The following is an 18,453-nucleotide window of genomic DNA, read 5'->3' on the forward strand; positions in this document are numbered from 1 at the left end:
AAACCCAAAAATTTAATGACATTCTGGCGAAACCCGTTTCTGAGAATGGCAAAATCGCAAATTTCTCAACGCATGTCACTTTCTGAATAAAATCACAGTGCAAGATTACAGCATATTTTGATGTGTTGCCTCCAGCGTTACTTTCTTCTGAAGTGGTAACTACTTGCGAGTGGTGCAAATATTCTGCTAATACACTTGAAGGGATTTTTCTGAACAATACTAACATCTATTGTTTGTAACTCATGAGAGTCAGACTGGTGACATTGCAAGTCTAATTTAGCAACTGCACTGCTCCTTGTTGTGTTACAATGCAAGCACAACAATGACACATGTTTGACTGAGCTTTGCGATTTTGGATGGATGGATTGATGCCTCCCTCGTCATCAATCCCTTTCGTCCCACTCCTACCTGCATGCAGAAAACTAGCAACAGTGTCAATTAATTTGTGGTTCGGCAAGTAATTGGTATTCCATTATTTAGAAACAAGTAATAATGATGGCAAGATGCTCACAATCTGATCTAATGTTAAAATCAGGTATAAATCGAATCTAGGCAAGATGAAACAGCAATGATGATAGAACACACCAGCATTGCAGCAATGCAACTTCAGACGTTGTTGGGATATGGTAGCTGTTGACCGTCATCTTCAATCTCAATTTTATTCTTTTATACAGTATACACGTTATCCAGTGACAATTAGTGTACTTTCCAATAACAGAGTGATACTATGCCGGAATGATGATTTGGCTTTGGTTTCATGTGTGATCACTAAATATAACATCTAAAACTTTCTGAATCCAACATCTATTGTTGAAAATAACAATGCATACTTGATAAAGTTTTAGAATAATTTGGAAATGGCAATACAATAATACTCTAGAATTAGATATTTTGCATAGTTGGATAAGGATGAGGAAAATTCTAGAGATGGATATTTTGCAAAAAATAGTTTGGAAGTTGCCATATTGCATCACCACAACAGCGATGAGCACCTATAAATAGAGGTGCTCTCATCTCCTCTTTTCATACCATGACATAAGAGGTCTTAAGTAAGAGGTAACATGATAATACTCTAGAATTAGATATTTTGCATAGTTGGATAAGGATAAGGAAAATTTTAAAGATATATATTTTGTAAAAAATAGTGTGGAAGTTGCCATATTGCATCATCACAACACCAATGAGCACCTATAAATAGAGGTGCTCTCATCTCCTCTTTTCATACCATGACATAAGAGGTCTCAAGTAAGAGATAGCATGATAGCCATGAAGTGTAGTTGTTCTCTTATTCTGCATAGAGGAATGAATTATTACTCCATGCGATGGCCAAAGTTAAAGGGAAAATTCGATTCATGCCACCACAACTCCGTGAAATTGGGTGTCATGTTGAAAATCATGCCACTCAATGGCATGATTTTCAACATGAGATCCAATTTCAAGAAATTGGAGTGGCATGGATCCAACTGACCCAAAGTTAAATATGAATGTTGTGATATGTGGCCACCTCAATTCTGGCAAGTCCACCACCATCGACCACCTTATCAATATGAAGGGAGACACTGAAAAGGGTGTTATCGTAAGATATGAATAAAATACTCCAATTAATACCAAGCACGCTTGGATTCTTGACAAGACTGAGCGTGAGAGGGGAGATTAGAATATGATAAGTACAACTAGACTATAATTGATACAACATCAAGACATGATTGCTAGAACCTCACTTGTGAACTTCGGCGTTCTTATCATTGATGCCCCTGATGGTGACTTTGAGGCTGGTTTTGCTCATGATGGTCAGACCTGTGAACATGAAAATCTAGCCAATGCTCTTGTTATGAAGCAGATGATCTGCTATATCAACAAGACACTTCTACTATTTGTATAATTGTCTCTAATTCACAACATGTATCAAGTAGTAGTTGTACATTCTGCTCTTGTTTGATAATTGAAGTTTGAAAATTCAGATGTATGCCACCACCTCCAACTACTCCAAGAAATGGTATAACACAATTGTGGAGTATGTGCAGTCCTTCTTGCAGAAGATTGGCTTTGACCCAGCATTTGTGCCCATATGGGGCTTGGACAGAGATAATTTGACCACGAGGTCAGTCAACATGGCCTGATTGAGGGCCTGCCCCTCCTTGATGCACTGGACAAGATGGAAGAGCCCAAGATGCCAGTGGACAAGCAGCCCCTGCGTCTTCCCCTTATATGCATGTACAAGATTGGTGGGGTAGGCACCATTTTCGGTGGTCGTGTGCAGACTGGTGAATTGAAAGTTGGGATGATGATGACCTTTGGGCCCACCAGCCTTGAGGGAAAAGTGATGTCAGTGGAAATGCACCATGAATCCGTGCAGATGGCTCTGCCGGGGGACATCGTTGTGATTAATACCCAGTGAGTGGCATTAAAGGACTTGAAGCATGGATTTGTGGCATCAAACTCCAGATGTGACCCTGCCAGGGAGGCTACCAGCTTCATTGCTAAAGACAAAATCTTGTCTGTAGGTAATCTCGTGAGAGTTCACAGAGGCTACACCCCAATTATGCACTATCACACCCGCTAGTGTCCTGTAAAGTTCACCGAGTTGCTTGAAAAATTTGAACTTCCATTAATGGCGGTGTTGGAGGCAAACCCTACATTCCTCAGGAATGGGGAGTCTAGGCTTGTTAAGATAGTTCCCACCAGATCGATGTGGTAGAAGTTTTTGAGGACTGCCGGCCACTCGAACGATTTGTGATCCGGGATAGAGGCCAGACTGCTGTGTGACTAGTAAGAGAGATAGCTCATGTTGACAGTTTTTCAAGGAATGGAGTCAATAAATGTTTTTTTATCTACCTTGTAATGTGAGGCACCTGAGCTTAGTAACCATCCTCTTTTTGAGCTTGGTGACCGTATTTCCATAGTTGAAGTTTACAGTAGTGATTAAGCCACAAACATAGTCTCGCATCGCTTCACAACTGTAACACAGTGTGTATCTCTCCATTTTGATCCAATTATTTCGTATTTCTGCATGCGACTTTGCTTCAGATAAATCATAAACCCATCATTGCCATTTGCATTATTTGTGCAGTGTCGCAGCCCGGTCTCCAACGCCCCCTCCGCCAGGTACATGTCCAGCAGCCTTTGCTATCCTGCAGCCGCAAAGCGCCATCTCCAACCACATTGGCGTCCTCGCACTTGGCCAACACGCTACCACGCCCGTATTTAATCCACTAGACTGGTGCGCTGCACTCCACCGCCATCGCTACTCCACGTACGACAAGTTTAGGACCCTTCAAAAACAGCTCCACCAAGGCACCAACGGCTTCAACTGGAGCCAAACCCAGCTTCACAGCCGAAGCTACAGAAGCCTCTCGTCGATTTGCACTGGAATGGAGCAAAAAAAAAGGCTTCTCCCCATCCCCGCTCTAATTCGACAAATATATGCCCCTCAAGGTCGTGAATATTACAGCAGAATTGCCACACATAACTGCGCACTCCACCCTTCAAGCACCTCCGGTGGCAGGGGAACAGCGTGGCGACTGGCAAGGCTGACCCGAAGTAGAACGTCGCTCATTGCGTGAAGGCCCGCCCGCAGAGCGGTGGCCGGAGACACGGGAAGACGACGGGGTCGACAACCTCCTCCTGTTGAAGGGATGCAGGTACATGCCACCCAAGCCCCGCGTCGCTTGGCAGCAAACTCCAGGTAGTTGTGGAGGCAGAGCAGCAACAAACATTGCCAGGAAGCAACATGGCAAGGAGCATAGCAGTAGAGCAGGGTGATATTGCAATACAGGGCTGGGCGGCAAGGAGAAGATAAGGAAGTAGGTGGAACAGCTTAACGGATAAGGGGAGAGAGAAAGAAGAGAGAAAAATTAAAGAACAAAGAGAAAAAATTATTATTTTAATCTATAATTATATTCATTAATATTTTTGTTTCATGTGATTTATATTATAAATTGAGCGAGAACATAAAATTTGTACAACAAGTCAAACATGTAGGGGTATATTGGACATTACATTTATGAAAAAATAGAAGAAGTCATTCTGCCAAACTTTTACAAAACGGTTTCAGCTCCACCGTAGAATCCACTGCACCAAAGAAGCTACAGTCGGAGCCGAAGCCCTGCCAAACAGGTCTAGATATTCGACACTCTGAACATGTGGCTTTGCAGCTTTGCCACGATCAAGATAGGTTTAGCAAAATCGCCACTTATATCATTGACTCCTTGATTAGCATACCATTAGCATATATTTTATTTTTTTAGTTTATTTTCCCTATTTACCATCAGTCGAAAAGATCAGAACGCTCTTCGTATGTGCGTATACCTAGTTGCTGGATCAATTTGGTAGTATAATTAGTGCGAAAAGAATAACGCGTGGAAACGTGCCCCCCCATCTCCCCTAGAACTTCGTGGGCCGCTTGGAGGAGGCTCTGGCGCGGTGCGCTGCCGATTGTCATCTCGTTCATGAGCCGGCGGATGGCATGGAACCCATTTAGATTCTTCTGCATGGTATCTATTCTTGTTTTGTTTGGCAGAGTACAAGATTGTTTGGATTTAAGAGGTTAAACTTTAGTACACTTAGTTATATACTAAATAGTAGGACTAAAATGAATAAAAGTGGAAAATAGCATGTTTATCAAGGAGTCAATGATTTAGTTGGTAATTTATGAAACCAATCTTGATGGTGGCAAATCTGTAAAGCCACATGTTCAGAGTGTTACATATCCAAATGTGGAGATGCCGACCACGTTCTCTCGAGGCGGGCTATCGTAGAATCGTGTTAAATATCCAAATTGTGGAGACGCCGACCACGTTCTCTCAAGGTGGGCTATCGTAGAATCGTGGAAGGCTCCCGCGTTTGGGTGATGTTGATGCCGATGTTGTGCCGTGACCCGTGAGCCGCTTGTTGTGGGCACCGTGGACCCTAGATTGAAGTACTGAAAATATAACTTGAAAATTACCATATCGAGATCCACCGGCCTCATCACCGTCTCCAATGGTGATGTTCACGTTCTTATTTGGCTTGCCATCATCTCGGTCCTTGCGGTAGCGGTAATTCTACGCAAGACGCCCTTCTTTGCCACACACACACAACATGCTTTGACTTTCTCATATTTCTCAGATTTCTTCTTGCAGTTAGTGTTTTTTTTTAGGCTTTCCACCATAGTTCATCTTACCCTTAACTTTACCTTTGTGGGTGGGCTTGTTCACTAAGATGTTTGCACTTGCACCCTGAGCGGATGTTCCTGTAACATCCTTTGCCCTTGCCTTTTCTTACACATCAAAAGCTATAATCAGATCCTCGATGAAGATATCCTCTCTTTTATATTTTACGGTTGTGGCAAAATCCCTCCACGAAGCAGAGAATTTGGCAATAATGCCCGCTGCCACAAACCTGTCCGACAAAGGACAACCCAAACTTGCAATCTTCCCCAACCAATAGCTGCATCTCATGTGCCTGCGCAAATATCGACTTTGCAGCGTCAATGTTGAAGTCATAGAATTGCTCACAGGTGTAGAGTAAGTGACCACCTTCTGAGACTGCATATTGTGCATAAATACATCCCACAACTCTGTAGGATTTGTGTAATCCATGTACAGATCGTAGAGCTGATCTGACAGTAGGGATAAGATAGTATCACTCCCACCCAGAAAAGCCGCGGTCCTCAACCGTGAATGGCATCACTGGGTGGATCACCCACCACAATCCCATATACATGAGCCAAAAATTAACTCTAGTTACTACTGGCAAACCTCTCAGGTTTCATTGCATCTGAAGCATCAGCCATTGCTGAATTAAAGTAAATGCATAGATAATTTTCTGGATTGTTGGAAATAAATGTTTAAATAGGCTAGATTTTAATTTTCTGAAAATTGCACAAAATAATGCTACTACTATATAATTCAGATTTGAAAACAATTCTACTGCTATGTAATTCAGATTTGAAAACGGACATATGTAATTCATATTTGAAGACGGATATAGCAAAACGAGCTGAAACAAACTCAAGTATAATTCCATTACACTTACTAATTAGCCAGAAACCTTATTGCCTAATGGAGAGAGAGAGAGAGAGATGAGGATGTGTATTCCTCCAAATAACTCAGATTAATATTGCAAGATTTACATCAAAATGACTTAGCTATGACGGTTCCTCATGCAAAAACATACGCGCATATGCGCGTGCGTTGTGTAAACCAGTCCCATTCTTTCCTTTGTTATTCTTTCAATAATAGGGGAGAGCTCTCCTATTTAAGTTGGTTTGCACCAACCCGAACTAGCAGTATGGGACTACTGGATGCAATACACTTTTGCTTTGGAATTTCTGAAATAGACCTCTTCATGGGCCTATTTTCCGGCAGCCGCACCATGGCAGCCGGCCACGCCGCTGAGGCTGTGCGGGGGCTGCGATCCGCGCTGGTGGACCTCACGGTGACTGTGTGTATCCTCCACGTGGTCTCTAGGAAGCCATCGGGGTTTCGGGCGAGGGCGGCATGGGCGTTCGGAGGCGGACCGGCTTGTGCACCGCGCCATGGATGAGGCCGCCGCGGCGCAGCACACGTGACCACTGGTGTAGCTAGCAGGTGACACAGGTATGGTGCGGCATACCCTAGGCTGGTGCAAGCGTACTCCCTCCATCCCTCTAGAAAAGATAAATTTATTTTAAGATAAATTTTAAGCTCTAGAAATAAGTGTACATCTACAAATAGGACAAACTAACTCTAATTGTCTTTTTTTTTATTTCTCTTCACTCAAGATGCTATGATTACATTTTTATAGAGGTTATATGTGTAATTTTACATTAACATTGATCTCTTCCATCAAACTTTAGAAGTGCATTTATTTTGGAACGGAGGAGTAGCTACCGCCTTGTACCCCTAGTCCCTTCGTTCTGGATGTTGGAGTCCCGCACGGCACACCCGCTCCACAGCTCATAGCTCCCCTGCCCCTCTACCCCCAGGCACTCCCTGATGGCTAGGCGGCGGTGCCATTGCGACCTTGCTCTCGCGGTCATGGTTCCAGACGGCCAACCAGGCCTGCAGGTGGTGAAACCTGGCCCCGCTCCTAGCCTGGCCAGCCGGCGCCCCATCCACGGCGTTTTGGCCGGTGGCCTACCTCAACCCTGCTACCTGCTGGTGAAGTGGAGAGCAGTATGACATTTGCTTGTTCTGTGCATATTTTCTCAGATATCTAACCCTAACTTTTCTTTACTGCGATCTAATTTGTTTGTTAGTTGTTGTTTGATTTTACCATGATGTAGTTCAATTCATATACCTTGTAGATGTATCCAGTAGGAATTACAGATTTATTGCATTGGTCGATTACTCACGTATTTAGTTCAATTGATTTAGCTATTTATTATTTAAGTTTGTGTTGTTTATATTCCAAACTATTAGTATGTTGTTTTGAATATTTGTATTGTAATTTAAGACCTATTATACCATTTAGTAGTTATGTACCGTATTGCAGGGCAATTTTTATAAAACTTCTTCGAATTACTAAACAAATTTTACCGGTTCCTATATGAAAATTTGGTTCGGCATATCCCATGAAAAATCCTGACTACGCCACTAGTTGCGGCGGCTGCGTCGTGTCGTCGTGCTGGAGTTCTTCGACGCCTGGGCCCTGGGCCGTCCTAAGCGGCTGGGCATGCGGCGGCTCGACGGAGGGCGCAACTGCGCCGTGCGCGTGCGCAGCCTAACACAACGTCGATAAGTCTGTTTTGCGCGCCATCTGGGTCTGGTCATGCTTTTTTTGCAGTTCTGTCGATCGAATAATGTTGCAGAGCTGCTGTGCTCGCCTTGAGACTTCCCTGTCCGTAGATGTCGCGATGATCAGTTTGTGTTCCCTGATCTAAAGACATTCAGCATTGTCCGATCGGTGAACTAAGCATCTCCAAAAGTTCTCTAAATCAGGTTGGCATCTTGATTTTTTTGGCAAATGAAAAAAAAACAGTCTCTAACAATTTGACAAATAATTTGGCATTTTTGGTAACTCCCCTTCCACGCGCATATATGCGCGCGCGGAGCAACGTGGGGAAATCTATTTGTCGCGCGAGCGGCAGGGAGGCGACGCGTCGCAGAGGCGCTGTTCATCTTCAACCTCGCGACACGGGCGACAGGGGGAGGCGGAGCAGCGGCGGCGAGCTAGGGGAGGGAGAGGGGTGGCCGGGAGGGGTGGTGGATGGCGGAGCGGTCGGCGGCGAGGTCGCCGCCGGCCGGGGTGGGTGGCGGTGGAGGCGGCGGATCTTTAGGGTTCGGGGTTGCCGGGGTCCGGGGGAGCTCCATGATCACCGGTCCTAGAGGAGGGGGCCGGGGGTGGCGGCGACCCGGCGGCGGAGGCGGTTCGGCCGGCGGAGGGCGCGGCGGCGCGGCAGCGCCGCCGACCGGCCGGGGCTGGACCTCCGGTGGGCGGTGCCGGTGGCGGGGGCGAAGAGAAGGTGACGCGGCGGTGGCTAGGCGGCGTGGTGGCGGGCTCGGTTATCGTGGCGGCGGTGGAGGGCGGCGGCGGAGGCGGCGGGAGCGGCGGGGGCGGCGCTCGCTTCTGCGATTGGACGCCTTCCAATCGCAGAAGGCGATGAATAGACGCCCCCGAGCAACTTGGCATCGAATCTTTTCTGGCGTCGCCGCGATTCACGGCGCGCTCTCCTGCGCGCGCGAGGAAACACCCTGCTGCTATATACCCTGCTACTCCACTTTGATTGGCCCACAGATGGGACAGGGAACACCCTGCTCCTCGTTCCCTGCTGCTCGCCGAGCTGATCAGACAGCGACAGCACTTTCGGCTCATCATTGCCCGCCGCATGTACTTTCAACAATGGTTACTTCAATAAAAAAATTAACAGATGCACTTGATTATATATAACAATGCGCGAAGTTGCTAATATAAATCTGGCGATGCCGCGGAGATCTAGTGAAGGTGTCACGGAGAGAGGGGTCGCGGCCTCTTCTTGGACGCGCGAAGAGAAACGGCGGCGGCTGGAAAAAGCGCACGGGACCAACAGCCAACTGATTTTTGTGTTTGCCAAGTCAAAATTGCCAAGCTTTTAGAACTTGGCAGAACTTTTAGAGAGTTGGCAAAATACTATTTTTTACCAAGTGAATTATACCAAACACTTGGAGACAAGTTAACTCCAGTTATTTGTTCAGTAATGTTCACTTTTTCTGTCGTTTGTTGTCTGTTTTTTTTTTACCACCAAAGGTCAGCTTCTCTACGGAAATTTTACCAGTCTGTCCTGTACTTCTGTGAAACGTCCGTTCCTGTATGCAAGCCACCTTCTGAATATATGACTTTGCAGGATCATGACTTACTGTGACGCTGAATGATTCCATAAGTCTGGGTTTTTCTGAATTACGATCACCATCTGTGAACGCTCTGTGACCCCTCCCCCTAGTCCCACCTGCTGTAAACTTTCCAGCCATTTTGACCTCTAGGACTTCGATTCCACATGAATTCTGGCGCACGCTGCTCTGAATTTTTCTTTTTGTTAGATGATTTGCATATGTGTTGTCTGCCATACATGCACTGGCGGCCATACGATAAGTCCTCAAATCCACTGGTCAGTTTATACATGTTAACAGTACGCAGTGAGCTACTGAGCATGTGACCATATTAGGGGGTTAATTTGCTAAGTAGGATCTGGATTCTGTGCTGGGTGCCACCTGCTCCATGTGTGGAGAACTCTAGACTTTTGATCGATGAATTTTCCACGTGTTCGGAACAGAGTAACAGACAAGACGCCGGTGATCGTCTCGCCTTGCAAAAGCTACACTAGCTGGGTTAGCTTTGCTAACAGTCTCGGCAGCTCTGAACCATCTGCCTTACGAAAAGACCGAATCGGTAATAGGCGCATCAAACTGACGTTCAACTAACTGAATGCCACTGTGTATACTGCATTGTTATTAGTTTAGATTTACTGCATTATTAACCACGCAAGTGTGGGCTCGTAATGCTCGTACTGAATTCTGGCCAGCACTTGCGCAATTGCTCTTGGCTAAGTACTCGCGCCTAGGGGAGCCAATGGGTGACCCTTATGGGCACCTACAACCCTCTTTAGTTCAAATATTGTATTAGTTTTTCAAAATAGAATCTTATTTCGGAGAAGTAGTATAAAATTTGAACTAAAGAGGGTTGGAGGTGAGCATCTTCAAGAGTGCCCAAAAAATACTCCCAAAAACAAGTTTTGGGTAAAAAGTTGAAAACCAAGGCTCCAACAGTGGTCCAATCTCCTGCCCAATTTTTTGGCTTGCCCAAAACAAGCGCTGTGCAGAGTCAGATATTCGCCGACGCTGGTCACTCCCAATCCCGAAACTATTTTTTTTGAGGAACAGTAAGCTTTCATTGATGCAAACGGTCATTGCACACAGAAGGCCAGAGAAATTCTGGCACTCCATGAAGCCAAACTAATAGAGAGAGTTGATCCGCTGATCTAGCTAAGACATGAGCAGCCTCGTTACAACATCTAGTTACATGAACAAAAGAGTAGATGACAGTAGAAGCTTGCACAGCTGTCTTAATATCTTGGGTTATAATTCCTGTATGCGAACGATCCATGGCTTCTGATCGGAGCTTCTGAACCAAAGAAAGACAATCAGTAGCAATTATGACATGACTATATGGAAGCTCCGAAACAAAAAGAATTGCCTGCCTGGCCGCAATAGCCTCTGCTAATTCAGGATCTGTGATCATATCAATACCCTGTCTGCAAGCAGCCAGAACTTCCGCTGTATGGTCTCTGACCACAATGCCCAAACCCATTCGATTAGCTTTCTGAAATATTGCTGCATCAACATTCACCATAACCCATCCTTCCAACGGTGGATCCCAAAGTTTAGGCTTAACAGAGTCACACCTATTAGGAACGACGGGATCATACATATGCAGCAACACCATATCAACATATGCAAGGATCTTTTCAACTAAACAGTGGGGGTGCACTTCCCTTTCTCCATTACGAACAGCATTCCTAGCTTCCCAAATATGCCATAGAAATATCACAAAAATAGTTGCCTCTCTATCTGTGCAACCAGCCAGGACATCAAAAATCCATTGCCGGGGCGAAACAAAAGGTTTGAACAATTTCTTAAGGCCACATCTTTTCTTCAATTCCCTCCAACTCTCAGCAACATATTGACAAGTGAGAAAGGCATGTTCTGTAGTTTCATCTCTCCCACAGTGGCAACAGAGATCATAAGCTGGGATATTTCTCTTTCTAAGCTGTTGTCCAGTTGGGAGGCAATTATGTGCCAATCGCCACAGCACAATTTTTATCTTGGGGGTAACTTTGATACTCCACATACTCTTCCATTCTTTTGCAGTGTCCACTTGTATGTGCCTGTTTTCGTGAATGACTAGGAAACATAATCAAGCACCCGGTTATGGCTCAAAGCAATGTTTAAAATACGCTCAGCATCAGCAGGGCTAAAACATATGCGTACCAGCTCCTCATTCCATTTTCTAGATGACTCATCAATTAGAGAGTTCACCTTAAGATCATCAGGAATGTCAACAGTCGGGCAGATTGGATGGCAAGGTGCATCAGGAATCCATTTGTCCTTTGTAATTCTAATTTCTTCACCATTACCCACTCGCCAAATGATGCCACCTTCCAAGAGGCTTTTCCCATACATCAAACTTCGCCACGTAAAAGAGCTCGACCTGGTAGAAACAGAATCAATAAAGGAACATTTTGGGTAGTACCTTCCTTTAAGAACCTTTGCACACAAGGAATCAGGCTATGTCATTAGTCGCCAACATTGTCGCCCGAGCAATGCTTGATTAAAAAGCTTCATATCTCTAAAACCCATTCCTCCCATGAACTTTGGAGTTGTCATCCAATCCCAAGATATCCAATGCATTTTCTTTTTTCCTCCTTCACCCAATCCCGAAACTTACTGCCGATGCCTGCCATTTCTCTCGCTACCCGCGCGTTTTCCCTCCCAGATGCGCCATTTTTCTGCAGTGGCGCTTCATCATCCTACCAATCTAGCCGCCGCCTCCATCGCACCTTCCAGGGCATGCTGGGCTAGCAGCGAGGCCGTCTCCCATCTGTCCATCGCGCCCCTCCGTCCAGATCACAGGATCTCCGGCATCAATGAAGCACCCTCCCGTGATCCCGTCCATCCGGCGCCGGATCCATTCTATCCACAGCCGTTGTTCCCCTCCATCCAGTAACCCACCCACTCAAATCCTATGAACTGTAAATGCACAAGTAAATAATAACAGTAAATGATAATAATTTGAAATATAGGTTATGTCCGGGGCTTGCCTTCTCGATAGTCACTAACTATTCCAGCCCTAGGCTCTTCCGAATTTTGGTCCGGGGCTTCAATTAGTTCAGCAGTGTTCACTTGAGCTTCGAGATCACCTCCGTCAGACTCCGGAACCAGTTCGTACGTCCCGTCCGACAAAGCAGTCGTATCTATATGTAATGCAAGAACAGTATTATAAACACACATAGGCAATCGTTTATAGAGTAATTAATTAACAAATCTAACTACACAAGGCATCATGATCAACAGGACAAATGAAGTTTACTAATTTCATAAACAAGTGGGGGTGATTTCCTATAACAAATAAGTCATGGTTTGCTAATAAATAAACAACTCAAAGAACAAACATAAATAAATTTAGCGAAAATTACCCTAAACAGAACATAAACAGATTAAGCTACCCTGTAAAAATCATGCCAAGACATGTAGCCATTTAATCACAACAATTCATTCATTCAGAAAACACCCAGAACAAGATTGAATTATACAGGTCAAAATAGAACAAATAAGAAGCTCAAAATTTAACATCAGGCCTACACAGGAATGGATTAGCTACTGTGAATGTTTCATGATTTTATATACACATAATTAATTCTGAGAAAATAAACAAAACAGACATCAGATTAGCAAGATTCATTTTTAGCTCCTGTTCTAGTCACGAACTGAGGCTTAAACTTTATTTAAAAGCTAAACTATTCAAAAAGATCACTCATAAATATTTTCATGATTTATCATTAGCAGAAACTATTTACCATAATTAAAGTCTACTAAACAAACATTAAATCAAAGAAATATCTACACATGAGAACTGAGCATGAAATTTTTATAGAAACACTATATTCATATGAGTAATTCACCACAAAAATTTCACTGGAAGACAAGGCTTTAAACAGTAGTTAAGAAAAAGATAAAACATCTAGTCTAGTAACACAAATAAACTTGTACAGCAAAAACTTGCAACTAAAGCCTAACATATTATGATTCTACTGCACAGATCTCTTCAAGAGGATTCCAAAACATCAAGATTTGCTATTTTACGAATTTTCTACAAATTTCTATAGAATTTCAAAGTTCTCAGCAAAAATTACAAAGAAGCCCTTGGTGGCACTATTCAACTGAGTCTAGAACTATTCAAATAACCCCCTGGGTTTTCTTTTCTTTCAACCCGAGGTCCTTGGCCCGGTTTGGGAAGGGGAACAGGGGAGGGAGTGCCGGATCCCGGCGGCTTGTGTCGCTGGCGGCGAGGGGAAGGGGGCCAGGGAGCTAGAGGGGACCACGGCGCACCTGTAGAGGGTCTTGGGTGGGGCTGAGGTGGACTGAGACGACGGCTCAACGGATCCCGGCGGCCGGCGGCGAGCTGTGTTGACGGAGGCGGTGCTCCGATGAGGCGTAGAGGGGGAGATGGGGCTAGGGAGGTAGAGCGGCTCCTGGCGCACCAGAAGGTGCCCGAATTCGAGGTAGGGGTAGCTCGTAGCAGGCTGTCCGCGGCGGCCAGAGCACGCCGGCGGCGAGTGGTGGCCGTTGGCGGTGGTCCGGTGAGGGGGAGTGGAAGGGGTGGGGCCGGGGAGACTCAGGGGACCAAGGGGGTTCGATTCAAGGGTCTAACTGGGGAAGTGGAGGTCCGAGGTGGTGGCTCCACTGCGGCCGGCGAGGAGCGGCGGCGCTAATGGAGGGAAGAGGGCGGCAGGATGCCGAAGCAAGGCTCTGTTGAGCTCTTTGTTAGGCCGAGAGTGGAAGGATAAGCAAGGATGAGGGCTCGGGGATGAGCTCGGCCGAGGAGAAGGCGAAATCGGGGACGGCGACGTGCTCCTGTGGGTGGCCGGCGAGGTGGCTCTGCGCGAGCGGCGTGTCGCGAGCGCAAGCAGCCAGCAAGGGTGGAGGCCTCCAGCGCGCGGAAAGGAAGGCGGCGTGGAGTCCGGGCGTGATGCGTGGATGCCACGGCGTGAAACAGAGCAGAGAGGCAGGCTGGGGAAGAAGACAGGGACCTAAACACAATTTCTAAAATTTTAGGGACCTATCTGTAAAACCTAGATAACTTTTAAAATAGGGCTCAAATGAAAAAGTGCCCAACATGAAAGTTGTTCAATTTTTCAAGATCTACAACTTTGATGTTGTGCAAAAATTTATTTGACCAAAGTATAAAGAGCTAATTTTGAAAACATTGAAGGGATTTTGAATTCAAAGGAAACTTGTCTTTTTCAAAGAAATTTCACTTCAAACTTGGGCTGAATTGTAAAGATTCCTGCCAAGCAATAATGCACTGAATTTTGCAAAAGCACCCTCCACAAAAGCAACAATTGCACACCCTATTCAAATAAACTACAGAAAGGACCTTGCATAAAATCATAATTACACATATAACCTTTATATTTACAAAAAATCTTTTTTCAAACAATTCAAACACAAGATGCATAAAATAGATACACAACTACTGTACAGACACCTGGGGTGTCACATGCCTCCCCCGACGGCTCCAGGTAAAAATGAGCCGGAGCTCACGTCCATAGATTCACGAGCTAGGGTTGAGGCATGACCTGCTTGGTCAAGGTATGAGGCGGCGATGGAGTAAAATATATGGAAAGATATGGTCAGAGGAAAAAACAGCGAGAGCAGGCAATTTTGTTAAATCTTCCGTGAGATAAATAAAAAACTGGGCCCACCTCATGATGATGTGTCACCGTTTAAATTTGTATTGGGATAGTACTTTTGAGAAATGTTGAGTGAGGTGCTTTTTTTACACCCAATAATTTTTAGCAAAGTCCTATAACTAGAATTTTTGGACTCTATGTTTTAGACACTCTTGGAGATGCTCTAAGGATCACCCATTGGCACCCCTACTCGCGCCTTGTTGAACTTACAAGCTCCGTGCTGCACCCCCTGATACACATAACCTGCTGAACTTATTGTTTATAGAGCTTGCAAAAAGCTTATGATTGAATGAAGTTGGCGGAGATCTGAAGATACAACTATACAAGCACTAGCAATAGGTAGCTAGTGCAGTGGCAGATCATGAGGCAAATCGAATGCAGTTTTGCTTGTTGTATTTGGAATTGATCGAGATGGATAGACTACCAAAAGGAACATAGGGGATACACAGTACATGCACATTAACCCGAGGGGGGTAGACTACCAAAAGGAACATAGTCGAGCAAGAGCAACTCGGATCAACCAAAATTCATATCACCTGCCAAAAGCATCAACAGCAACTCAGCAACATCGAGTTCAGTGTTGAACCACCATACATGGGGTACTTGTTGCACATCGATGGCATCATGACACCCAAGGGTGGGCAAATTTAACCGAAAACCGAAAACCGAACCGAAAGAACCGGGAACCGGAACCAAAAGAACCGGAACCGAGAATTTCGGTTCCTAGTTCGGTTCCTGATTCTGCGGAACCGAAATAGACCGGTTAGTTCGGTTCTTGGGCTCGGTTAACCGAACTAACCGAAGCCCAACCAAAAGCCCAATAGCCCAATAGCAGCCCAAGATGTAGAACAGCCCATCTTGAACCCTAGCTCTAGCAGACCCCCTCAGCCTCCACCGACAGCCTCTCCACTCCCTCATCCCCCAGCCCCCGTGCTCCCGCCGCCTCCACTCCCGCAAGGCCGCATCCCACCAGCCCCGCCACCGCCGTCCGCCGGTCCGCAACCGGCGCCTCCACTCCGCCCGAGGACCGAGCCGAGGCCCCGACCCCGACCACGGCACGGAGGCGCACCATCTCCCCCTGCCCCCTCGCTTCCCGCCCGCGCCCACCGCCGGCCACCGCCCTCAGCCCCACCCTTGGCGAGCAGCCGAGCACGCGCCGGCCGCCCTCCGGCTCCCGCCCCTGGCCACCGTCCCTGCCCGCCCCTTGGCCGCCGGTCGCCGGCCCTAGCCCCAGCCCCCTGCGCCGGTTGCAGGCTGCAGGCGCGAACCAGCGCGCGGCGGCGGCTCCCCCCCGGCAGTCGCGACCGACGCGCGGCGGCGGCTCCCCCCAGCAGGCGCAGCGGCAGCGACGACGACTGGATCCCGCCTCGCCCTCCCCGCCCGCCGCCGCGGCACCTCCCTGACCGCCACCGCGGCCCGTTCCCGGCCGTGGGCCCGCGGCCCCGCCCTCCCCAGCGGCCTCCAGCGGGGCATGCGGCCAGCCGGCGCGCGGGTCGCGACGGCGATGCGCCTCCCTGGTAGGCCAGGCGCACGACGGCCGCCGGCCGGGCAGCAGTGGTCCTCGCCCATCGGCAGTCCAGGGCTCCAGGCGGCGGTGGTGGCGCGCCCGTCCCCTGCAGGGAGCCGCCGACGGCGAGCGGCGGTGCGCGTTCCTGGGTCCTCAACTAAGTTCGGTTCCATCGGTTTTAACCGAAACCGAACCGAAAGAACCGAACCCGAAATTTTTCGGTTCCTAATCTTGAAAAGAACCGAACGGTTCCTGTTTTTGAGGAACCGAACTTCTTTAAGAACCGAAGAACCGAACCGATCGGTTCGGTTAGAACCGAATGCCCAGGCCTAATGACACCAACGAAATGATCATCAGGACGTTCAGCAGCAGGAGCTACGGCAAACGCACGCGACCATGTAGAATTGTGTGAGGCAACTCAACCATTCATTGATCAATATGGTGTACAATATATAGAGTACAACAAGCCATTCAGGCGGTGCCGATGCATGCGCGTGCGGTGCGTGCCGAGCGGCCCGGGCGCGCATGCAGCGATGGAGCGCGCTCTGCGGGCGAGATGGCCACGCGCTCAGCGAACGCGGGTGCGCGTCGTGCGCAGACGGTTGAGGATCCTGAAGACTCGGACTGGTCTCGCTAATTTACGGTTGACCGGAGCGGCTCCCTACGGTCGATCTCCCGACGTTTTTTTTCCTTTTTTAGTAAGTTTTTGTCGTTTTGTGATAAAAAAGGTTTAGAAAAAAAAATTAAGAAAACATTTTCGGAGAGATAGAAAAAATTTCAAGGGGAATTTTAAAGAGAGAAAAAAATTTCAAGAAAAATTTTAGACAGATAAAAAATTTCAAGAAAAAATTGAGAGAGATGGAAAAATATTCTGAAGAGATAGGAAAAAATTAACGAGAAAAAATTTGTGCAAAAATCAATTAAAAAAATACATCAAAAAATTGAAGGTAGAAAATTTTTTATTCAGATTATAAAAAATAAAGAAAAAAAACAACCCGGCGGCGGGCGGCGGCGCCTCCTCCCCACCACCGGCTTGCTGCACCGCCTCCGCTCCTCGCCGCCACCGCCGTCGCCGGCCCGCTGCGCCGGTCGCCCTGGGGCGGAGCTCCCCAGCGCCGCTGCCGATCCGCTCGGGGGCGCCGCTCCGCCGCAGATCCGGCGCCACGAAGCCACCGCACCGCCTCCCCGCCGCGGATCCGGCATCCGGGAAAGGGAAGGGGAAGGGGGCTCACCGCCGGCCCGCCGCCGCCCCGTCGCTGCTCTGCCCCGAAGTGGGCCCGCCGCCGCACCTCCCTGCCGCCACCATGTATCTGGCCTGGGGGGGAGGAAGGGGGAAGGGACGGGGGAGGGGGCTCGTCGCCGGCCCGCTGCTGCCCCGGCGCTGCTCCACCCCGAGGTGGGCCCGCCGCCGCGCCTCCCCGCTGCCGCCATGGATCTGGTCTGGGGGAAGGAAGGGGAAGGGAAGGAGGCGGGGGGAAGGGGAAGGGGATGGGAGAGCGCGGTCGCCATGGGGAGCGGAGTCTCCCACGACCGGAGCAGAGATCCAGGAGAAAAAGGAAGAGAGAGAAGAGAACCGGGGGAGGAGAGAGAGCTCAGCGGAGAGAGAGCGAGTAGGTCCATCACGTGGGTCGGTCGTCGACCGTGAGTTGCTGAGTTTACGGTCACCCGCAGATTCATCATCGCGGACTCGGACAGCGCTGAGCCTGGTGTGACGTGGATCCTTTGACAGACCAGTTACCAATCAAGCAATCAGATTATCCTTGCAGAACTACCTACCAACACACACGTCGGCTCAGACTCTCATTTGACGCCGACAGCCTCGCGGGCCGCGCCGATCGGAGCCGCGACCTCCGCCGACCACGCGGCCTCGAGAGCCCACCACGCCAGGGACGCCCGGATAGGCCAGCAGCACGTCGGCGGCGCCCAGGTGGCCGCAGGACCAGTACGTGGCCACGCCGCCGACGGCCGACCGCGTCCTCGGTGCGCGCTCTGGCATCCTGGGAGGCGACAGCGAGGCGCAGGGCGAGGCCGTCGTCATCGA

The 18,453-nt window shown here is 48.0% G+C and overlaps 1 protein-coding gene across 1 annotated transcript; it reads left to right on the top strand.

The window, feature by feature from the left end:
- The first annotated feature begins 1,702 nt into the window (after positions 1 to 1,702).
- LOC120709445 (elongation factor 1-alpha-like) lies at positions 1,703 to 2,120 on the top strand. The gene is made up of 2 exons (XM_039995072.1): positions 1,703 to 1,876; positions 1,962 to 2,120. Exons 1-2 carry the CDS (start codon positions 1,703 to 1,705, stop codon positions 2,118 to 2,120), a joined length of 333 nt encoding a protein of 110 aa, XP_039851006.1.
- The last annotated feature ends 16,333 nt before the right edge of the window (positions 2,121 to 18,453 follow it).

The sequence above is a fragment of the Panicum virgatum genome, chromosome 5K, assembly GCF_016808335.1.
Source record: "Panicum virgatum strain AP13 chromosome 5K, P.virgatum_v5, whole genome shotgun sequence".
Lineage (NCBI taxonomy): Eukaryota > Viridiplantae > Streptophyta > Magnoliopsida > Poales > Poaceae > Panicum > Panicum virgatum.